This window comes from Drosophila eugracilis, unplaced genomic scaffold (assembly GCF_018153835.1).
Source record: "Drosophila eugracilis isolate 14026-0451.02 unplaced genomic scaffold, ASM1815383v1 contig_2154, whole genome shotgun sequence".
Classification (NCBI taxonomy): domain Eukaryota; kingdom Metazoa; phylum Arthropoda; class Insecta; order Diptera; family Drosophilidae; genus Drosophila; species Drosophila eugracilis.
In genome coordinates, this window is record NW_024573038.1 from 11,342,538 (window position 1) to 11,367,400 (window position 24,863).

Below are 24,863 nucleotides of genomic sequence, written 5' to 3' on the forward strand. Positions count from 1 at the left end.
TTCGCGACAGACAGACGTATACGCCCACGCGTTTGAACGCCTCCCCCTTTAATATTTGAAAAGCTGGGGAAAGCCAGAAAATCGTAAACGAACCGAAGCGAGCGCGCGCGTTGTGTACGGGCATCGGAGAATCGGAGAATCCGAGAAGCGGAGAATCGTACATCGGACATCGGAAGTTCTGCTTTGGAGTGGAGCAGCGACGTCGTGACCGAGGTTTCTGCCCTCATACTAACATATACGGATATAGTTATATATATATATATATATAAATATATATTTAAACTGAATATAGGGCCAGACTCTATCGCGTTTTGCGAAAGTGGAAAGTATATACTTAGATACTTGGATACTTTCCGTTTTTGGGGGGAATTAATTAGACCAATACTCGTATATCCCATGCAATCCGCGCGTTTATTTTTGTTGTTTTGTCAATAATAATGCCAAACTTTGGCCAAGAAAAGAAAAAAACAGCGGAAATGCAAAACAATAATACCAACTATTTGAGTGAACTGTGTCTGTGTTGCTTCAAAAATATAACAAAAACAAAAAATAAGATAAACACAAAGAGTATATAAATAAATGTTGGCTAAAAGCTTGGCCCGAAGCGTATTATATATAATATAACAACAGTTGCTGTTGCTACCAAAAGCAGCAAAGCGTGAAGTGCTTGCCAAATGAATTTTCTATATAACAAATACGAAACTACCAAAAAATAGTATATAGATTAAAATCAGTTAGAAATTTAAGCAAAAAAATTTTCAACGGTTTTTTTGTGACTTTGTTCTGCTTTATTGACGTGTGAAGTTTACCGATTTAGCCAAGGAACTTAACTTCTCTTGTATATATTTTTGGTTAATTTAAACCAAAAGCGGAGCTTTAGACTAACCCACTTGGACCATCCACATTTACTAAGGCAACCCTTTGTAAATTACCATTTAACCTACTACTCAGAACCAAAGTCTTGATTATAAATTTGAATAATTAAAACTACTTAATATGCCCCTGAAATTCCCCCACATTTTGTATATACTCACGCATGTTAATACACCCCCAAATTCCCAAGAAACTTAAGCCAAAACCGCATGGAGCTTAACTAAAGACTGGCTAAAGACGGGCTAAAGGCAAATTTCGTTTATATTAACCCTCTTGCTTAACACTGTAGTTATATGGCATCCCTCTTTACCCTCTCCCCCCGCCAACCAACCCAAAACACTCCCACTACCAAAAGTAACAAAAGTAACTGAAAACGTGACCGCCTCGCTCCCTTTGGTTAATGATTAGACCCGTCTTCTTGGCCAGGCCATATACATGTACCCCACATTTAATGCTAATTCTCTCATTGCGGCTATGTACTTACTATACCATCTAATCTAACCGAAATCAACTTCAGCTCGAAAGAAACATCATCGTCGCTTTAAACCACGGGTCTGCGTCTGCTCTTTTCGGGGGGCAGCTGTTGCCCCATGGAACTATGCTCGGATATATCATCGTAACGCCGCGCCAGCTAAACCTAATCCTACGGCCAATGCAGAGTCATCTAAATACCTAACCTACGAAATAAAACCAAAACGATCTCTGGCATCGCACTAAAACAAATTGCATCTAACTTACTCTCTGTGTGTATGTGTGTGTGTGTGTGTGTGTGTTATGTTTTGTAAATTTGGTTCGTTGTTATTATCCGTACCCGTAATACCACACCACCATACTACTCTACTACACCTATCCGCCTGAATTAAAACCAAACCAAATCCAAAGCCTGCCCGCTAACGATCATGCATAAACCAAAGCTAGCGAATGCTATAACCGCTGCCGCCATTGCCTCATCCATATCCACAAAAAACAACAACAACAACAACATCAGCGGCGGCAGCAGCAGCAGCAACAGCAGCTCCAGTGGCAACAACAAATCAAAGAGACCACGTCAGTTTGGCAAACATACGTTTGGAGCTGGGGGGCTCCTCCGGCCGGACGACTCCGGTTACGATCATCATCTCGACCATACATCACTAATTGGTGATTCGATTGATTTAGAGCACTACATCAGCGCCATGGAGGCACGTCGACATGACCAAGAGCCAGATGTCTGGGCCCAACTGCAGCAGAAGGAATCGGACATACTTTTGGCCGCTGAATTGGGGAAGGCATTGCTTGAGAAGAACGAAGAGCTGGTCAAGCAGCAGGAGAAGCTCATAGAGGACTATTCAACCAAAATTGAGGTGAGCTTTGTAGTTTTTTATTAACTTAAGTTTGAAATAGTTAAGAGATGGGATTTTTGTTTGAAAATGGGAAGTAGAATAAATAAATATTTAAGGGAAAGGAAAGGAAATTAAATTCACTATCAGCCACAAAAAAATAGTTCGAATTTTGAGTTGATAAACTTGAATAAAGGTAGGAATTCTTATCTAATACCAAAGGTATTAGAGTCTAATTATTAAAGTTTTAATATTAAAACTTCTTATGTCTTAAAAATTAAATCATTTCTGTTAATAAATTTGATGAAATAAAACTTAATAACAATCGAAAGACTGTTGTTGGATTTATAGTTTACATTTTGTATAATAGTTTTGGTCTGAATGTGCTTAAATTTATTTACTTTTTTATATTTAGAAGTCATATTTAAGCAGTCTTTTAAATGCATTGATTATTTCTTGCTTAGTAATGCTGTACTTTGATGTTGATATACATATATGGTCTATATTGTACTCTCTACACTATCTGATTTGGCAAAGTCTAAGCAATAAATAAAACAATTACTTTGTTGCTATCTACGAGTATATATCACTTTTTAGTTAAATTTCAAGGAAAACAAAGTCTTAAAATCCACTTTATTTTATAGCTTATAGTGCTTAAATAATATATATTCCCTTTAACAAAATAACTTTAAAATCTCATTCCTAACCCTAACCCTATGGAACATTCCTTAACTATCTAGTTATTAACCTTAAAATCTTTTCCATTTATCAAAAACCCAATAACGATTACACCTAAGTATGTGAATTTCTGATTGCCTCACCTGATGATTTGCATTGCTTATTACAGACATGTGGCTGTACATATGTACATGGATATATCTATATATATCTTTATATATCTTTATATATCTTTATATATCTTTATATATCTATATATATATTTATATATCTATAATATAACCCCCCATTGACGCATTGCTGGCATTCCCAGGTCGGGAATTAAATAATACATATGGTTATTGATTTTTTTGGAGCTCAAATAAACGGCACCTGTCCACTGCAGTTCTGTAAACTCAACTTCTCCCCAACTGTCAACTGCACTTTGATGGCCAAAAGGGGGGAAAGGTGCAGCAGTGGGTTCTTTAACTATTTAGACAAACAAACAGAAAAAAGTACACACAAGTCATGTCATTTTTATGGACGGTGACAAAGTGTGCGCAGTAACTTACTGAACTATATAGTATATCACGTAAGGGTATCGATTTTTTCTGCTACAAAATAGAGTTCAAAAAATGTATAAAATAAGTGCAAGTCTCTTTGGAAATTAGCTTTATCAAGTACTTTCCTGATAAGAAGGGTAGAAAAGCAAAGTCTGCTCATAACACCTACTAATGTTTCCAAAGTTTCTGTCTGCTGCTCGACCTTGAACCGCTCGATTCGGTGGGTGGGTGCGGTTCGTTCGCCTGTCACCTGTTCATACACTCAAACACACACATACACAGTAGATAGTTTTAGGGAAAGAATTTCCGATAGGTAAACATTAAACAACCGTTCCCTGCTATCGCTCCAAGTGAAGTTCAAGCCACAGCTCAAGTTCGTGGCCGTTCATTAGCATATTGCTGGCAACGACAAGTTCCCTCAAACTAACCCCTGGGATTTTCCGTCGATTTTCCTAACCACAAAAACCGATAGTTAGGCTAATGTACTTTTGTTGACCAAAAAAAACGCCATTGTATTCTTATCAATTACGCTCCCTTCGTACCAATTAATGGCCATTCAATGCACGGAAATACCAGGAAATGTTGGGATGGTTTTTCGGGGTTCCACCTGACGGTGTCAGTAACCCAAACTGAGGACATGGCAATCCGTTGAACTTGAATTTAATTTCATTTTCCATGGCTTTGGGCCATATTTACATAGTTGGCTTAGTCACTTTAACTGAGTTTTTTTTCGTATTCTCCCACTTTTTTATTTTTATTTTTAAGCACGTGGAGTGACTTCATCTTCATTGGGAAATGAAAGTACGAAGGCCAATTGCTGGGACTGGCCGCGTAATATCCTGGTAAAAATGTGAGATGATGTCATTGGGGTGATAATTTTAGCCAGTTTGCAAATGTAAATATTGGAGGTCCAAGTCTGAAACAGCAATCTTAAAATGTGTATTTGTTTGATATATTTTTTTAAATAATAATGAAAAAGTATTACCGGTTTTGGAAAGAATTTAAAAAAAGAGCGGCGGTAAATAAAGCTGGTTAAATTTTTTGATAATTTTGTTTGTTTAAGAATCAAGACCAGTTGCATTTTTTAAGATAAACATTGAAAATAATATTTATTTTATTTTTTACATTGTTTGCTTATGATAAAAACTGAAGCTACAAGAAAGGGATAAAAGCTTTCGGATATCAAAAATAATAATTTTACTTAAATAAGTTTATATTGTCCTTAAAGACTATTTTCCCCATATTTATTAAATAGCCTAATAAGACGTGTAAAAATCAATCTAATGATTATAAATAAGAAAACCAAATCCAAAATAATAAAAAGAATCTCAACCACTTTAAGCTTTAACAAGTTTTCCAACATCAAACAGCAAAACCTTTTCCCATAAAAATAATAGTTTTCTCACTTCACTCCGAATATAAATTCCACAACCATTAACAACTTAAATGAAAATCATTTGCCACCTGAGAAACCATTAAGTTTATTATAGAGCGCTCCAATTAAAAACCCAAAAAATCCCATGTTCCATTTTCCATTTAGCCATTAAACGGAAATCGCTTTAGCCTAATGAAATTGGGCCAGAAAAAAAGGTCAACTCCTGACAGTTGGCCAACGCCAATTGTAATTTTAATTATTTTGTTAGTTTTTTTCTTTGTTTTTAGTGATAATGATTAGGGGCTTCTTCTGCCGTGGGGCAAGCACATAAATCTCTTTGTTTTTTTTACTCACCTTGACTTTACCTTTGGTCTTTGTTTAGCAAAAAGTGACGTGAGGCGTCTGCCCATAAGCCAAAAGCTACGTTAGATTCACTTTTATTTGCGTGCTTTTGGCAATATGCAAAATTGTTGTTAGCGTATCTAATTAATTTCTTTAACGTTTTTTGGAGCGACAATGTCATTTCAGAGAATGGTCAGCTATATAAGCCAGGCCCATCTCATACTATATAGTATATATACTATATATGAGTCCGGTTGGCGGCTGACTGACGTAATTAGACTGCTCTGTTGTAGGTGTTTCAGTTCTGGCCAAAATGGCTGTAGTTTGTTTTTCTTTTTTTTGGTTAGAGGTTTCTTTTTTTTGTTATTGCCGTGGTCCGAAGCTCGCCCATTTTGTTGTTGTTATTTTTCGCGGTCTGTTGAAGCGTGTGTGCCAATTTACGAGCATTGGCTTTTATTTTTAGCTACGATTTGCTTTTGCATTAAGTTTTATATGAGCCATAATATAATATTGTTCTGTGCCCTATTCTTACATGCTAATGTGGCTCAGAGGCCTTGGCTTGATTAGTGGTCATTTTTAGAGGTTTTTCGCCACTAATATTTGGGAAAATCTTAATTTTTCTGATATTTATTCAAGTGATATAACTGTTAGCCACTTCTAAACTTAAAAACCTACACTTTTAAACCTCTTCAAACTGACGTGAAACCCCTTAAAACACCTATAAATAACCGTCTATGAATCAGTCTTTCATTTTCAATATGTTCTCAGTCATATTTCGAGTTCGTTTACAATACTTTTTCAAGCCCACTCTATATTATCTAGTTCACAGACAATCGACCAAATAGTTGACCATTGTCTGGCTACCCAAAACGTGTTTGCTTCGCCCAGGTTTGAGGCTTTTCACGACGAGGAGAGAACAATTGAGGGGAAATCAATTGGAATCTGGCGTTGTGTATTGTAGTTCAGTTTAAGTCGCTCGTTTATCACGATCTTCGTAGACAATTGTTGCTATTATTGGTTAGGAAATTTAAGCCCAACTTTTTTTCGGGACGATGAAGTGTTGCAAATGGCAGCTGAATAGTAAAATATATAATTTAACAAAACGTAGGCGTCTGTTACGGTTAGCCATTTAAATAACTTAAACCCCTTTTGGCCTTTTCGAAAGTCTACACCCCTGTTGTTTTTTTTCTTTATTTATATTTCTGACATTGGCCAACTGGTTTTAGTAATTTATTTAAGAGAGCTCTTAGAGTAGAACGGCAAGTCACAATCGTTGGCAATTTGTTCTTTTGATCAATTACGTTATTAAATTGAAACTTTCAAGCGTTTCCCCCTGATTCAAAGAATACTAATGAAAAGGTAATTCCATTTAAACGTTCTTTGATTAGCTTGGCTTACTGTAAACAGGATATTGTTAGCCATAGAAAATGGAAGTGAAGAACTATGGTTAGTTGGTAATGAAAGGAAATTCTGCGGTCTTCTTGGAGTTGAGGAAAAACTTAATAAGCTAAAGTATTTACATACCATACTGTAGTTTCACTTAGAATCGTAATGCCAAGGAAATGTTGGTAAAGTTATTAAATCATTAAAACATTTCCCTATGAAAGCTTGGATTTTCCATCATATTTATTAGGCTGGCAATTATTGCTTACCCAATAAAATGTAATATATAATTATAAGCTAAAAATCTCCATAAATTTAATTTCCCCTTTATGTAACTTTAATAACGGTCAACAATTAAAGTTATATATTTATATATATATATATTCCTCAACCGATCAACATGAATCATGCAAATGAACATATCTTCCGCCTTTCGATCGTCTCCCACGCCCACAATGCCCCGCGTTTCACGTTAGCGCTGACCAACGAATCTGCCAGGTAGGCGGACTTCTCGAGGTGCCCAAGAACATAATGGTTACCTCTCAATCGAAGCCACCTACTGTACGCCTACTTCATCTAAGGTTAGATAACCAAACGCGTTCTACATGCGAATGAGTACTTTTTCGCAGCCACAAAAGTCCGATCAAAATAAAAATAAATTCGAAATAAAACTCTCCTCACGTTCGTGGATCGACTTTTATTTTATTTTGGTTTGAGGTGAAGTCATCAACACATTGTCGAGTGTTGTTTTTTTCTCTCTTTCTTCTTTTTGCAAAAAACAACAATTTCAAAATCAACCAATTTGCATGCGAATAATACGGGTTTATAGCAAGATATATATATCTCACACCGTGTCCATCTCATTTGCTAAAACCAGTTTGATCGATCTTCAAAACAACAGCGAAAGGTATTTAATTTTTGTAATCTTCTTGAATGACTCATAAAGCGAATTGGAGACTGAGTGGAGCTCATTTACCTGCTAAGCTTTTCTTCAAGTGCTCAAAGCTAACTCCCAAGTTTTTTGGCCTCATTTGGCCAACGGGCCAACGAGTATGCAAATTTGCTCATTCATTTGTCAACGAACAAAAAACAAAAATTTGCCTTAATTTTGGACGAAAAGGTTTTTCAGATTCAAAGTGGACTTTCCGCATAAAAATACTGTGGGGGGGTGTATGATCTGGGGTTGGCCCCCATTTAGGTGGGAAATTGAGGTCGTTCGAAATAGTGTGCCACGATTATTATTGGACATTAGTCGCCAGCGTCACCCTATTCGCATTCGCATTGGCTTTTGGCCAGTAATAGCATTTCTTTGGCCATGTTGGATGTGTGTATGTCGCGAAAAATGTCACGATGAGTGCTTTGTTTTCTTCAACGGCCCTTTGGTTTTTTTTTTGCCCAGGGAAATTACTTTCCTTATTGGTCAGGCCTTGTAAGCATTTTCCTTCCACCTTCTTCGTTTTGGCTTTTTGTGTCATCATCAGGGAAACATGAGTTTTTAATGCGGATTTTCCGGGGGCGTTCAATGTGTTTGTGGTTTTTAGGTTCTCCAGCTGGTAATGAGCTTTATGGAAAGTCTAAAAAACGAAACAATATCAAGCAGGGCTTAAATTGTTCTACAATAAAACAAATAACAAAAAATGCACAAATTTATCTTTTAGAAAATTAAACAAATTGTTTATACTTCTTTTTGATATTTATAATTAATAAAAATAACTGAAAGAAAAGAAGAAGAAGAATAGTAGATGATTTAATTTTTAGTACACAAAATAAATGAAACTTAACTTAAGACTTTTTAATGGAGAAGAGCTGTGAAAATTTCAAATTCATTCACTCGCCGCTTATAAACTTTTCAGTGTTGGTGAATCACCAATTACCTATACATGTCGCAAATTCAGTGCTGGAAAACGTGTTTAAACAGTCACATGCTAAACTTATATAAGAATTCCAATAAAATTACGCAGGTTCGATTTCAGATTGGTGGAATATGGAAATCTATTTTTCTGTTTTTTCTTAAGTTCTTAAGGGCTTTACGTCTATTTTGAATGGTCTATGCTATGTTTTAGCTTGATTTTCAATCAAAATTTGGGTATTTTTACATGAATTTTATTGCACTTTATATTAGCATTTGTCGCCCAATATTTTCGGCAGCCTGTGGCGTAACCGTCTAGGCAGCCAGAAATTGCCTCCGTAGTGGCTTGAACTGGACTTCTGTTATTTGGTTTTTAAGGATTTGTGGGTTCGACCCGACCCGACCTCTCTCCACATCACAGCAAAAGGAACAATTTGCTCTTGTGAGTTTTGCGGTATTGCCATCACCGAAATTTAATTTCAAAAGTCTTTGGGAGAGAACCACCCGAGACTCAGAAGGGAAAAACACAGGGAGAGCTTCATCTGTCGCGGATTCACTTTCTACCCAGGGTGAAGACAGGCGGATAATATTATACGTATATCCGGACGGCTGGCAAATAACAAATGGGAAGCTTCTAACAAAAAATGTAAAAAAAATTATAAAACTATGTAAAATGTAAAAAAAAAAGAGTAAACAGCAGGATCGTATATTTCTTAAAAAGGTGAAATGTGTGTGTGTCTCTCGTCATCATCAGCAACAACTATTAATAATAATAATAAGGTTTCTCTCTCTCATATTTAAGTAATTAGTGTAGGTAGGTTTTCTTCTGAACAAAAACAAGCTAAAAAGTGTAATCGAAAGCTGTGAAATTCTCCTTCTCCCCTCCTCCCCTTTGGCCCAAATTAGTTATGTAAGACTTAGCTGTAAGACAAAAGTTAAAATAAAAAAAAAAGTAAAAAAAAACTTTTTTATCAGTCTGATTTATTTTATTTTAATTTTTAAAGAAAAACAGTCATAGTTCTAATAATTATTTAACATATTATTGAGAGTTCAGCAAACATAGACTTATGGCCAAGAACTTACGCGTATCCTTAAAGAAACGGTTAATATATACCGTTGGGTATGGTATAATAACTTTAATCTAATTATCACAGTACCTGATAATTTGAAGTTTAATCATCTTGACCATTAGTTTGGTTTGCAGATGAAAGGAAGATACAAGGCGGTGGCCTTCGGGCTCTATTCACGATCAAGCTAACTGTGGCAATCATGGATACATTTCCATGTTAGTTAATCGACTCGAAGAGCAGTTGGCAGGAAGCGAATCTAGCTCAAATTATAGTTTTTTGCTATTGATTCAGGCGTTACATAATCTGAGTTGATGGTTAAATGCTGCACAGACAGTCCGTGAGCAAACGGTACCGCCTCACTGTCAAAGTCTTATTGATGTGCAAATTATGGCTAACAACTGCAAAAATTAATAACTGCAAGGAAATTCATTTGAATTGTATAGAGATTGACGGGTAAATTGCAAGTATTATTTATCGGGGCGGCATTCCCTGACTTTGACTTTGGGGCTATACAAAAAAAAAAAGAGATCGGAATCTGAGACTACCGCAACAATGCGGCATCTTCCAAACCTATTGTTGTTGTCACATCCCAAAACCTTTGTACATAAAGTATCTTGCATGTGTATAATTTTTTATTTCTTTCATCTTCTTTCCCTACACACACACACTCACACATACACACTCACTTAATATGATGATGATTTTTAATGAATTGCAGAAGGTGAAAGCATTTTCACTTTCCAAAAAGCAATTTTCGGTGTCAAAGCGATGCTTGGGAACAATAGAAGTTGGCTTGGCAATGTCGCCAAAGTTTCAGTCTTAACTGAATCGTAAACAAAATCAAAATCAAAAATCGAATTTGCTGCTTCTGGTGTTCGAAATTCGGTTATTGAACTGTAGAAAATATGAGCAAAAGTTTTGTTTTTTATTTTATATGAAAATTTTTATTAAATTTTATTTGATTTTTTATATTGAATAATATATCTAATACAAAACAAGATAAGAAACTTTTATACTAAAATATAAAATTGATATCTTTAACCTTAAGCTTGAGAATATACTTTATCTTATCATCATTTAGGATTGGTTAAAGATTATTTTGTTCTTATCAATGAAAGCCATTATTGACATAATACGGTCCTGGAGATATATGTTTTACTATTTGATATTATCATTACTCATTATATACCAAAGATAAACAACAGGTGTAATATTTGTTTTGCTTGAATAGATAAATTAACACGCTAAAGTTCGTGTTTTACCAAATTTTACTGCATTAAAAATGCATAAAAATTGATTATTCAAAATGATGTCATACATGAAGCTTTAAATTCACCCATATACTCCACTTTATGGGATCTTTTTTTACTTTTCACATACTTGTAACCAGCAAAAATCAATTTTTATACATTTTTGATAGGTGAGGAAAAGTCCCACAGCCAAAGGGCTGATACACCACCCACAAACCTCAAACTTGCCCTTTCATTTGCCAGCTGACTCATTGACAATTAATTAACAATATCCCCAGAGCCTACATGTGGATACTCACTCCACACGCCTCCCCGTCATATCTCTGTCATATCTATATGTGTCTATATACTCTCACATACGTATGTACATGGCTAATTGGGCAGCTTTCATTGCTATAAAAAAAATATATACATATGTGTATATAAACATTTTTTTGTGTGACTAAGAGCCAACCATCGAATCGGCCAATTGGCAAATTTCAAAGGCCAATACAAATGCAAATAAATATACAGAAAATATTCATATACAAATACAGATATGTACATATATATGGCCATCGAACGTTAGCATGATGACAATAATAGACGATTTCACAAAATACGATATAGCCCCGCAACACACCACACCCCCCTCCAAAAAAAAAAAAAGGCCAAAAGCCAAGCCGCAGGGCGAAAACTTTTTCAGAGGCTCACGCAAATCAGATAACAAATTCGAGTGTCAGACCAAGTGGCATAAACAATGTGCCCATCGCGAATGGAGGAGGATGGGTCTGGTCTCTATGGCCTGCAGATTGGGTGTTGGAGGATGGTAACAGACTCCTGCCAATGACAGTAATTTATGCAGCCAACTTTCGATTCAAATGACTAAACCATAACTATGGTAGGGGGATATCTGTTAATTGCAAAACTGTCCGATATGGTGGGACTTAATATAAGTTAGGGCTAGGGAGTTATGCCAAGAATCCAAGATATACAAAAAATGTAGGTCAAAGTTGAATAAATCAACTGAGAAGAAGATTTGGTTAAGAAATCTTAACATAAAATAAGAATTTTTGATTGATAGACAGTTTTCAACCTAAGACCATAACCAATTCCAATGGCTTAAAAACCAAGAAGTTTTTCAAAGTGTTTTTCATTTTTAACAATTTAATTTATTTACCATTTCTCACCTTCGCTAATCGCACAATTAAACATTGTATCTAGCAAACATCCACAACTAGTTATTTCGGTTTAAGCCGATTGTAAACTTAAACTCACAAGGTCGGCCAGCATTGACAGACACAATTAAAAGCCAATTTAATGGCCAATTATCATGTCATCAGTCAGATACCTCTAAAAGCCAAAAAGATAGTCTAAAGATGTATCTTGTATTTGATTTACAAACATTTTGGTGTGCATTTGCCTTGCACAATCGAATTAAAATTAGTTGAGCATCCGCACAAATCGAATTCGATTTATTTGGTAAATGACTCAGGTCTCAGATTGAGACAGAGACAGAGACAAAGACATACATAGAGATAGAAATAGTTATAGTGGAACGATCGCTCTACTGCGCATGCGCAACGACAATTGGATAGAGATAGAAAGAGCTAGAGAGATAGAGAGAGACAAAGCAATAGAAGTAGAAATGCTTTAAGCTGCAATTGAAACAGTTTTTCGTATCTGATTGTTTAAAGGAGTGCATGAGTGTGTGTGCCCAGGTGTTGTGTAACGGCTCTTTCGGCTAAGCGGCATTATTTTTGCGAATTTGTATCTTTTTTTTGGCGAATCTCGCTAGTTTTACAGTGCATCAGGGGTACTCTACAAAGTCTTTGATTAAAAATAAACATTTTTTAAATCCTAAGAAGTTATTAAGCTTAAAAATAATTGCTTACCAAAATTAAATCCATTTTTCTAGCATTACAAAGTTTTTTAAAATATTTTAAGTACGTTTTAACTTTATACTCTTTCCAAACTTTATCTTCCGCCACTCACTATCTTAAATCCCCTTAATTTTGTAGTGCATCGCTTTTCCCTTACTTTTTCTTGCACCTTAGCCTGCTTTTGCAATTAGCGTTTTTTTTTTTTTTTTTTTTTAAGCCATTGTTTGCGTAAATGTTTCACCCACAAGCGAGTGTTTCAGTTTCTTTGGATGTGCGGATGGGTGGCGGTGGTCCCAGGAAACCATTTAGCATTGCAGCCTGAGAACTAAGTCGCCTGTCACTTTGTCTTGTTGCACTCCAATTTGGCTTTAACTGGGTAAAAGGTGGCAGCTCTTGCTGTTATTGTCGCTTTTTCCGCTGTCGCTGCCGCTGTTGCTGCAGCCACTGCTGATGTTGCAGTATTACGGGTATCATGTAAGCCCAACAGTTTGAATTATGGACAGATTGCCACATATATTTATTTCTTTAACTGTAAGTGGAGTCTTTCTCTCTTTGAAGTTATCTTTGTTTTTTTTTAGGCGTTGAACGAGTCGTTAAAAATTACACTATGCTAGTGAGTTGTTAATGAGGATATGCATAAACATAGCGTTTATATTGCCTTGGAAAAGAGGCAAAGTGTTACTAGTTATGAAGATATCTTAACATGAGGAAAAAACCCGCGAATTAACTCCACGAAATTAATCAATATCGACTGAAAGTTTCAGCCCTCTCATAGAACAAACATTTCCTTAGCTAACCAGACGGAAGAAAAATGTTTATTTATTTGTATTTATGACGAGCAAAAACATAAACAAAGCCAAAGACACAAAAAGAGCCATAAAACATGTCTTCCCCGTACATAATTGGGCCATAAATTTTAAGATTTTCCTTCAACTACAACCAAGGAATTATATGGAAATAATCTTTTTTGCCAAATGTTGGGGCCATTGTTCTTGGTCTGAGCTCATCATCAACAGTAGCCCAAGCTAGTCGTAATCTTAAATCTTAAACCTCCGACTAGTTACCCTCGCAGTGAAGCTCATCATCAGACCTTATAGGTTGGGGTAACTTGATGATTCTGTTTTGAAGACTTCGGTTTTTGTTTTTTTTTTTTAGTGACTTTGTATGGCCCTGAGATGACCGCTTCGCTGGTCTCGACTTAATACATATGTAGCCTGAGTACATTTTTGGGGTATTTTACTGTGTCATAGTTTTATTTTTGTATGCCTCTGGCTAGCTGGTTAACAACTGCAAAAGATTAATAACTTTTTAAGAAAACATCTGTCCTACAACTAGGAAGTTAGCAGTTGGTAGAAATATATATACTATATCTTTATTTTTAAACATTTCATTTTTGGAACTTTCATGAACTCTCCCGACTTCTGAGGTGAGAAAGTGAAACTTTTAGCTGAGGTGCTAATTTTGCCTTACAGCTTTTTGGGGAGCGTCCTCAGCTTACGGCGAGTGGTTAATTTACATCTGAATCGGAAGTTGTTAACTATAATATATGAGTTAAAAAAGAAATCAAAGAAAGAGGTGTGGAGAAAGACTAATTTCAGTAGGTAGGAAGGAAACACACGCCAAGTGATAATTTAATTTTAATTACCAGTGACTTGCATTTGGTGTAATTTTCTAAATTAATAATCAATTTATTTCCTAACAAATCATATTAATTAAGTACAAATAAATCAATAGTGCAAGCCGCCTGGTTAACAACCTTAAGAGATTTAAGCAGTTCGACAGCTTGCAAACTTTTTCTCTCCATTAAATAATCATCAATATTTTTTTTCTTTGCTTTATTTTCCCAACTGTTCATACAAAACTTCTCCTTTGTCTGAGGCCTGGAGTTCATTTACTCGGCCACTTGTGCCACAATGATAATTGTTTTTATATAGCCAAGCTTAAATATTTTTTTTTTTAATATATTTTCTGTTAATAATATACCTTCTTTTTCGCAATCTTTTTTTTTTTTGCCAAACGCGTCATTAGCGCAGGCAGCATAATTAAAAAACTCTTAGCCAGCAAGTTGAGGGTGTCTGTTGTGGAGGGGAGGGTTTTCTGCGGGTGAAGACAAAAGAATTGTGGTCGAAAAACAAGAGACCTCAAATTGTGTAAACAACAGCAACAACAACCTAGAGAGAACAACAAATGAAAAACACAAGTTGTGTATTATTTTGAAATATTTAATGAGTTGTTGAGGAATTAGAATGCCTGAGGTAATATAAATATTTTTATGGATTTCGTTTTCTAAGTGATGGGAGAGGTTGAGTTATTAAAACTCAAAAATTAGGCTTAATAATGCCTTGAAATTAATTAAGTTCATTTTTATAGAAAAGGTTAAATAGGGTTCTAGATCAAACTTAAGCAAACTTACATTAAAATGCTAACAAAAACTCATTATTTATTTTAAACAACTAAAGAGTGGTAAAGTTAGGCAAGTTTGACTGTATTTTTAATAAACTTTTTATTCTTTCTCGCCCACTTCTTTCTAAGATCTTGACTTTCCTGACTTTTTCTCTAAGCGTTTTATGCGCAACGGTGACTAATTGTTAAGACCTCCTCTTTAGGTGCCTTTTCTTACAATACCACTACCTAACTTGTTCCCAAATTTGGTGACTCCTCTTGGCAGTTATTTTGTAAGTTTTTGTTGACTTTACAAGAGTTTTTGGTCGAAAGTTGTAGAAACCCACACACTGTCTGTGTGTAAACCGGGTATCTCCCTCTTTCCCTGCCCCATTTCATTGTCTCAGGTGTGTGCGCATGCGCAGTGGGCGTTACATTTTGCCGTAAGTATTTATGGCCTAATAATTTTTTGGCCTAACTTTATAGCAGAAGCAGCATCAGCAGTGGCAGTGGCACAATCAAAGATCTAGAAATGAGCTAATTTCGGTGCAGTTCTATAATTGCTTACCTCAGAAATGTTGTCATTCTGGCTGGCTATCTGAATAGCTCTTATCGTGTGGCAGTGCGATAAGTTTTCCACTTCATTTTGGCCATGTTTTGTGTTTTGCGTGTGCCGGTGATAAGATAAATACGAAATCTCGAAACAAGTGCAGCGATTTCATTTCACCCATGAATCATACGCAATTTCTGGTTGGTTATTATTTTTATAAATTATTTTGTAAACAAAAAAGAAAAAAAAAAAAAAAGAAACACTCCCACTTTATGTGTCACGAAGAGGCGCTAATTAATCATAATTACCGTTTCCGACATTTTTGTCACATTTGGAAGACCCGCTGGAAATTGCGACACTTACAGTCACTCAAAACAAGCCCACAAAAATGGCAATCATCTGGGGACCAGCCCCCTCATCCCAAATTCAGTTTAATTAACTATCTTGCGGCTCAACGATCTCGAAATCGTTTTCGTTTTGGGCTGAGATGTAAAAAAAAAAGTATAAATAAATGCTTGCCCAATTCTTCGAAGTCTTTTTCACAATTTCCTTAACAATAGTTCGGGGGATGTCTGGAAATCGGCACACAAAAATTGTCAATGCCAAACACTTAAAATTAAAGACGATGAATGATGATTTTACTGCAGTTTTCATTGTAATTCGAGGGCTTTTCTTCGCCATGAAATTGCAAAATTATACTGAAAAAATGGAGCAGAAAATAGGTAGCAAAACTAAGCTGCCTTATCGATACTTAAAGCGATTTTAAAAGGTTGTGCAAAGTTTGCAATGCAGATAAGCTTTTAAGATCTTTCGATCGTTCTTTGTGTGAGTCATTAAATAAATTTAAATTATAGGAAGGTTTAGGCACTGCAGGCGGCTGCTGTGCTCTTCCTTGTTCAAAAACGAACTGTTATTTATTCCTTTTCCTTATTCTATCCTTAAGCCTATTTTGTATATGCATTGGTGACCATTGCTAATCGTGCGAACAGGACACACATAGTGTTTGCTAGCAAGATCTTTATGCAGGAGTAAAAGAGAGGAATACATTGTGCTTATAACAAAGTGTGTATAGGATAAGTTAGTGTGACTGTTTGTTACAAATGATAATGTGACCGACGGCTACAGCACTTAGTTTAGAACTTGACTACAAAATTTAAACAATATTTTAAGATGTTCAGCTAACTTGGCTTACGTTTTAAACATGTTTATATATATGTCCTTAAAGTTTAAATTATTACATAAAGTTTTACATAAATAGAGGTAAAACATTGTGTGATATTTTACAGTCTGCCAATAAATCGACTGTTAAAAATAATTCAGGTAAAGACTTACTGCCCTGTCTCCATTTAAGATTTTTGTGTAAAGTTTAACCTCAAATTGTAGTTTATTTATTGACCTAAATAAAGGTGAACCACTCACTGATATTTGAGAGTTTACATTTAGCTTACATTTTACACATCTATTTTTAAAGTTATTCATATGGAATTATTTTATTTATTTACCCAACATCACGTACTGATTTTTGAAAGTTATATTTATTTTCTCGGAATTAAAATGTCGTCTTCGTTTGTTTGGTGGCAATTGTGTGAGGTAATAATCTGCAAGTAAATCCCCCCATTTGTTGTCATCCCTTTGCCACTCACCATGACCAAGTTGGCAAGAGGTCTTGCATGGCCTACACTCCCCCACTACCAAGGGCAGCCGAAATTGCATTTGGCTGACGGGCAAACCGAACAATGGCTAAGATCTGCCTTTTTGCCTTTTGCCTTATTGTGGTATTATTTTTATTATTATACTTATTAGTGGCTGCTTCTTTTTGTCTTTTTTGTGGGGAGAGCTCGGAAAATTGTACTACGACTCTGACTACGACGAATAGTTAGTCAGTGAAGTGTGGCGGTGGGCTGTAGGCGGTGACACGCCCACCGTTGACTGCGACATGACCTTAGGCGCATAAACAAACTTTTGGCACAAGCACCCAACTCTCGGCTCTTTTGGACTTGGTCTATAAGTTTTTGTTTTCATTTTTTATGGCTGCAAAGCTTAAATTCAGTTCACTTTGCGACGCTCACCATGTGTTTGGGCCATAAAATGTGGCTAAGGGGTCAATGCTGCACTCTGGTGCATTGTCAATGGGTTTTTTGGAGAACCATATAGTTACTCGTATACTCGTTTTATTCCAGCAAGTTCCGGGTGAATATATTAATGGATGATTGTTGGATTTAATTGGTATTTTCAGCGGCACGGTGAGGAATTTAATTTGAAATTCTTATTCTAAAAAATACCAAAAATACCACACCCTATACCATGGCAATTTTACTTTTAAATTTATATTTTAAGTAAGATTATAGATCTCAGATATTTCAGTAATATACAATGTACTTTTTTCATCATTAAATCTTATCTGACATGACTTTTGATTTTAGATTTAAATTATCTTTTCAGCGTCAGAGCTGATATTTAAAGCAACTAAAAGCTAGTAAACTCTTATCAATTTCAACATAAATGGAAATAAATATTTTTAAAAAGCGATACTTAACTTTTGCAAAGCATAAAAAAGTAATACATAATTGCAATAAAAATACTTTCAAGATTTTTAAAATATTACATAAAATTCCTCTAAAAATCCACTTAATCGAATATTTCTCAGTTTCCTCTTTTCGAAGTGCAACCTTTTGGACATCTGCCAAGCCTTGTTGGCTGCTGACAATTCAATTGCTACTCAGTTGGTCAACAGGGCTTGGCATCCGTATTGATTTATGGCCATTGTTTAAGCCAACTGCAGTGTGGGCCAATCCTGGCTAATGGTTTGATTTCACACACTCCACGCCAAATGGCTGCTCTCGCTTCTTGGCCAACTTGCCACAAAGTTGCAACAATTAGCGGCATATAGAGGGGGAGACTTTTTCACAAGACTTCCCCCTTTTGTGTTATCAGCGATCATTAATCGGTTACCATTTAAATTAGCTGAAATTAGCCAAAATGCTTGCGGCTAAACGTGCAATTTGCATAATTTATGCGCCACATTTGTACGTTTTGCATGCCAATAAAACTGCATTATGGCATTTGCAATTATGTATGGAGTGCTGTCTTAATTAAAAGTGTAATTGTGGAAAAGTCTTGTGAAAACGGAAAGTTATAAAGTTTTCCTGGCGGGGCCGTAGCCGCTTTCCACCCGCCTTAAGTGCAGCGAAGTGCAGCTGATTTATCTATGAACTGTCTTGTTTTTTTTTTTTTTTGCTTTTTTTTCAATGGCCAGACTTAATACGCACAATGAAGAAAATTGCCTAAAAAAATGTTGGCCAGGCATGTGGAAAATGCATTTGGAAATGCATTCATCTACCAGTGCTGGCCGGGCCATTGACTCACCGCCCAAAAGATCCGGCCAAAGCTGAGCTCACCACCGGCCTGAGTCATTGCTATTTTTTCTCAATGTTTAGCAATTCAAAAGCTAAGTTAACCGAAGGTTTATTAATGCACAGAGAACGAAATTCATTTAAAGTGATTTATTTTTCACTTTTTAGTTTATTTTCCAATGAACTAATAAGTTTGTTCTTAGAGTTTCTTTTTAAATGCATAAGAAATGATTTTCTAAGGAAAAATTCTAATATTTATTAGCACTATACTGTAAATTTCCATTCGAAGACGTTAGCACCAGCATCCTAATCTTCACAAAATACAAAAATATATCTCACTGTACTTCTGAGGTAATTCCCCAATCATTTGACATTGGAAACTGCAGCTTACCTATTACATTCATCTCTAAGAAGGGAGCCTTGTCAACTCATCGCTTTACCAAAGCGCATTCAAGCGAGTCATTAACAGCCACGCCCACACCCAGCAACCGCCTCCCATGGCACGATTCTAGCCAGGCCAACATGACTTGGCTGGCAATTTAGTTAATTATTTAAAAGCAATTATCGACAGCATTTTGCTGCCATGGCGGCACGCCGCTTTCAACACTGAACTCATCAGTGCAGCTATCGCAGGCGATGACTTCCACAGTTAACATATTTGAAGGGAAGATAAAACATGTTTTAGCAATACGAAAATTAATATCGAAAATTGTTTGTCATTTAAAGATTTTAGTTGGTATTGCAATTTGAAGAAGTGTCAATGTCCCAACTGATCAAAAGCGAAAAATAAACGGAAATTGAAGACTAAAAAGTTTCACTTTTTAAGGGGATAATATTGTTTTTAATCATTTGTTAAGTCTAAATGTCAAAATATGAAGACATCTTCTTAACTTAACATTATTAAATTAATTTAAAATAGTTAACAAAATGACAAACCACTCTGGGAGATGATTTTGAAAATAATTCATCCATAACCTATCCTATCCAAATAACCAAATGCTTTTCTTTCTTTGAAGTGTCAAAAATAATCAAACCTTCAACCATCCACATTTCCCCCTATATTTACCTGCCTCACTTTGGCCAACATTGGAGAGGCATTTGCATAAGTGCAATTGAAAGCACTTGGCCCATTGATGAGTCATTTTGTCTCACCTGTCGCCAAGTCTGTCTATGCCGCAAAGCGTGTCAATTGCTTCGACATTTCCTGCACAAAATTTCGCTGCACAAATATTTATAATTTTCATACCTCCACAAAATGGCAACAACAATGAGCAGCAATTGCCGCGGAACGTTTAGATGGAAAGTGGGTCGAGTTACGTCGCATTTGAATAAGACACATACCCCAAAACACATATGGTAGCAACAAAAGCTGGCAACATGTTGCCAGTTCGTCGGATGGGCGGCGGGTTTTGTTTACAGAGTTTGCCTGCGATATCCCATTTCAGGTGATCATGCAATGCAATTAGCCGTGGATGAAAAAGAGATCCGAAATACAAATACGTAATAAAAATTAACGCAAAAACAAAACTGGCATGTCCATCATGAAATTTGAGTCTGATTTTTGTTTGTTTTTTATTGTTGCGTCTTCAGTTTTCCTACAATTAAAGTCTGCCACATGATTTTGCTTTTGAATATGTGAACTCATTTTTTTCTGCGGCTCAGCGGCTGCTGTGGTGGCGGCAAGTTAATACACAGAGAGAAATAATAGGTTACTTATGTATATACTTAGATATTATACTTAGATCTTATTCATAAAACTGTATAAATTATGATCCAACATAATATTTTACAGAGAGGTTGGAAAAATGTTTAAAAAATCTCTACAAGTTTTAAAGCTTTTCCTTGACAATATATAAACCTACAACTTTTTTCCTGTAATTTCCATTGATTTAAACAAATGAAGATGCCAATAAATAACAACAATTTAAATGGTTTTTCGCTGTGTGGTTGCTGATGGCAACTTCCGCTGTTGCTGTTGCTGTTGCTGTTGGTGCTGTTGATGTTGCTGTTGCCGGTTGCTGTTGTTGTTTGATGTTGCTACTGCTGGTGGCAGTTGTAGTGGTTGTAGTGGAGAGCTGCTGCTGCTACTGCCATCATCAACACATTTCATTGAGCGTGAAATAGAAACAGAGAAAGTACAATATGTACAATAATTTTATTTGTGCTTCGCTATAATCTCTGCTCTGCTCAGTCACAGTCTCCGCCGACTATAAAAATCCAACTAAGCCAACTAGCAAATTGCGATTTGTTATTAAAGTTTTCCATTGTTGTTTGTTGTTGCAGTTGTTGCATAGCTGCAGTTTTCTGTTTTCGGGGCTTGTGCAGCAACAACTACTTTGTGGTTTTTTCGGCATCGTTGGCGTCTTTGGCATTTTATGCAAATTACCTGTAATTTTATTAAAGCTTTTCATTTACAGTTTTGTCGCTCCAATTTATTAGGTTTGCTGTTTATTTCTTGGTTTTGCAGTTTGCAGTTTGCTGATAGGCCAAAACAATCGCGTTGACTTCTCAGATTTATTATAGCCAACTCGTGATTTTCCCCCATCTCTCTTGCTTGATACGTGGTCGGTTTGGCTTTTCCGCCTTCCGAGTTTTTGCGGTGAAATTAAGAAGAAGAAGAAGCTGCATTTGTTACAAGGCTTGACAAGGTCTCAATTTTTTTTTTGTTTGTTTTGCAGGCCTTTTGCCTGTGCTAGCCAATTGAAGGTCCAATTATCGATTAAACTTTGCATGCAATTTTCAATGTCTCCGCAAGCCTTGATCCAAAAAGGTCGGGTTATAAAAACACAAATAGCCCCAGCGAAACGCCGCTTACTCATATACCTGGCTAAGACTGACACACGCCTGTCAATTATGCAAATTAATTGCCGCCGTTTCTAGCGCCAATAATTCCAAGTGCCATTCGAAAATCCGACATAGATCACCTTTTTCCAAACAGTTATCGATTGGAAAAGACCTTTAATCTAATTATCAAAAAGAAATAATACATTGAAGTTGGTATTTGAAAGGCAGACTAACTTTAATATATAAATTTTTAAAGACAATTTTTAACTTTTTTAGTCTTTTTAAATAGGATAATAAGTTACTCAAAATATACCAAAATTTTAGTATATGTATATTACTGAACTTTTTATCACGTTCTGTCCTGAAATGCATACTACTTAAAAAAATACTAAAACTAAACTATTTAAGCCTCACGTACCTGAGGTGTTGCATAAAAATCATTTTACTAGCATTAAACGAAATGCAATTTAAAGATTATTTATTATAAAATGCAGAGCTATATTTTGCAACCTTCGTTTAATAACTTGCTTGGGCGATAAAAATTGTTTTATAAGCAAACAATTTTTTTTAATTTTTCACTCCTCCGGATGTAAGCAAAATTAAAACTGCAATAAGTTCATTCACAACTCTCTTTAAATTAAAATTTTTTTTACCGAAAATCTATTATAAAAAATTAATAAAAAGGCCATTTAAATTCAATTTATGGTAAAAAGCATCAGCTAAATAATTTCTGTCTTGTTTAATACATTTTTAAGGTAATAAAATACAGTAATCATAAAGTCTTTATTAGTAAGCAATTTAAGGATTTTACTGCCTAATGTAAGCGAAGAAAAAGTATGAATAAGGTTTACAATGCTCCATACTGTTTCCACTGAATAAGTTAATAATATGTTTCCACTGAATAAGATATATAATAATAACAACAGTAATAATAAAATAAAATAGTAAATAAAAAGCAATTTAAATCAAATTTATGAAGTGCTGTAGCTCCTTAGTTTATTAAATAGCCAAGGCAATCAAATACAGTAATCATATATTGTTCATTAACAGAAAATTTTAAACTTTTTACTGCCGGATGTAAATGAAGCTGAAGATGTATGAATAAAGTTTACAGTCCTCTTTAAATTCAAATGCCTTCACAATTGACTGAAAAACTCCCAAAAGCTGATGCGCTTTTAATTTTTCGCCAGCCATTTGTCTGCAAACCGCATCTCGGCATCTTGGCATCTCGGCAAAGCGAAGAAGTGAAAATTCAATTGCATTTTAATTTGAATAATGGGAATTTGTTTCTTTTGACGGTTGGCTTTTGCAGCCGTTGGGTGTCAAAAGTCGTTGGCATTGTTTTGGTGCTTGGGAGTTATTTTTGTTTTTGGTTTTGTTGGTCGACTGTACAGTGGAGCAAATCGTTACATTGGGCAAAGACTAAGTGAGAGGTGGTACTAGTCACTCTTTTGTTTATGTTACTTACTTAACTTTTTTTTTTGCATCTTTGCCGGCCTGCAGCCAATTGAAAATGCAAATAACTAAACAATTAGTAGTCGAGTGCTGAGAGCTTGAGTTAACCTTGCGGTTTTGCCTGGCTTCGAGCAGTGTGACTGTGTACGTGCCCATTGTTGGCTTTACTTTCATTGTCTGCCATATAATTGACAACAACACGTCATAGAACCAACCATACTCTATATCCACATACAATTAACTTTCCATTTTTGTTTTTGTTTGCAGAAACTCGAGCAGGAGAAGCATGTGCTGCGCCAGAAACTGGCTATCGCCGAGGACGAGAGTGATCAGCGCGTCCTTGAGCTGCAGTCCGATCTTACAGAGCTCAAGGATAAACTGCTGGCCCAGGATACGGCCATTAGGCAGGCGGAGAAAGAGAAGACCATCCTGATCGACGAGCTGCAGCACCAGAACACACGTCTCACCGAACAGATCCAGGAGGCCCATGCCACCGAGCTGAAGCTTAGCGCACAGATCCAAGAGCTGAAGGATCAGTATCACTACAGGAACAGCAGCCTGCAGGTAAGTTTTAGATTTTGGTAAGGTGAGTTGCAAACCAATTTTAATATTAAACTCTCTCTACAGGAACATGTCAACAGCCTGGAGTCCATCAAAACAGAACTCAACCTCACCACGGGCAAGCGACAAGAGCTGGAGCGCCGCCTGCAACACGCTCAGGAGGAGAAGGAAAGCCTCACCTCATCGCTGGAGGAGTCCTCCGACAGAATTCATATGCTGGAGCGCCATGCCCGCGAACAGGAAACAAAATTAGAGGTAAGTCAGCTACAACAGTTTTTAATAAGAAAAGTTTGGCGGCGTCGGAGGAGGAAAATCAGAATTGGCTTTATCACGTCGCGTCAACGGAATCGTGATTTACCCACCAACTGAAGATTATTTATGGGCCAGCGGAGCCAAATGCGCAGTTTCTTGAGTGCCTTCTAGTCCAGGTTTATCTACCCGGCAACAACTTTCTTTTTTTCTCTGCCCTGAGCAAAGATTAAACTCCATTCTATAAATATTTTCTTATTTGGATTCATTAATTTATATTTAAAAGAAGGTATCTAATCTGTCTTATATGAAAAAAAAGAATTTCCAATGATTAAAATATATTTGGAAACACAAAAAGACATGTTTTTCGTTAAAGTTGCTTTAACTATTATTTAAGTTTATATTTTTAAAATTTATTTTTAATTTAACCTTTTAAATAATACTTCTATCTACTTTACAGACCACCTTACAAGCACTGGAACGCTCCCAGCGCGAAAACAATGTACTCAGTGAACGTTTGGGTGCCGTAAGTTGTCCCTTCTTTTAGTTTAATTTTTCCTCATTTACTAACCAAACATTAAGAGCTTCTCAGGAATGTATAAACTAACCTCATCTAAATTCGTATAAAAAGGAAAATCACAAAATTTTACATCAACAAAATTTTTCCTCTTACATCAATCGGCATCCACCGGAAATATTTCAATCTAAAAAGACTTTCTTTGATCTCAACTTTCATTTCTAAAAATCCTCCTCTAAAATCCTCACCTTCAGGACACAAACTCGGGCACACCGGGCCGGAAGAGTCTGCAATTCGAAATGGAATGCGACGAGGACGATGGCAGTTATACGGAAACGGGGAAGCCCAACCATATGTGGGTGGAAGCCCGATCTGTCTACATACAACTTAAGTCCCTTGTGGATTCCCTGAAAGTGAGCAACGACGATGACTCAGGTGGGTACCTAAAACATAGTATAAACGAAAAAAT

The 24,863-nt window shown here is 36.0% G+C and overlaps 1 protein-coding gene across 2 annotated transcripts in view; it reads left to right on the forward strand.

Moving 5' to 3' along the window:
• The window catches only part of LOC108105963 (bicaudal D-related protein homolog), a 26,389-nt gene continuing 1,526 nt past the window's right edge, over window positions 1-24,863 (forward strand). Inside the window, exons 1-6 of one of the 2 annotated variants that reach the window (XM_017212763.2) lie at window positions 1-213; window positions 1,391-2,216; window positions 23,335-23,631; window positions 23,695-23,883; window positions 24,338-24,403; window positions 24,649-24,829. In XM_017212763.2, coding sequence (XP_017068252.1) covers window positions 1,773-2,216; window positions 23,335-23,631; window positions 23,695-23,883; window positions 24,338-24,403; window positions 24,649-24,829 — 1,177 coding nt within the window. In that variant the 5' untranslated portion in view covers window positions 1-213; window positions 1,391-1,772. The remainder of the gene's footprint in view (window positions 214-1,390; window positions 2,217-23,334; window positions 23,632-23,694; window positions 23,884-24,337; window positions 24,404-24,648; window positions 24,830-24,863) is intronic. The other variant, XM_017212765.2, reaches the window with a different exon arrangement.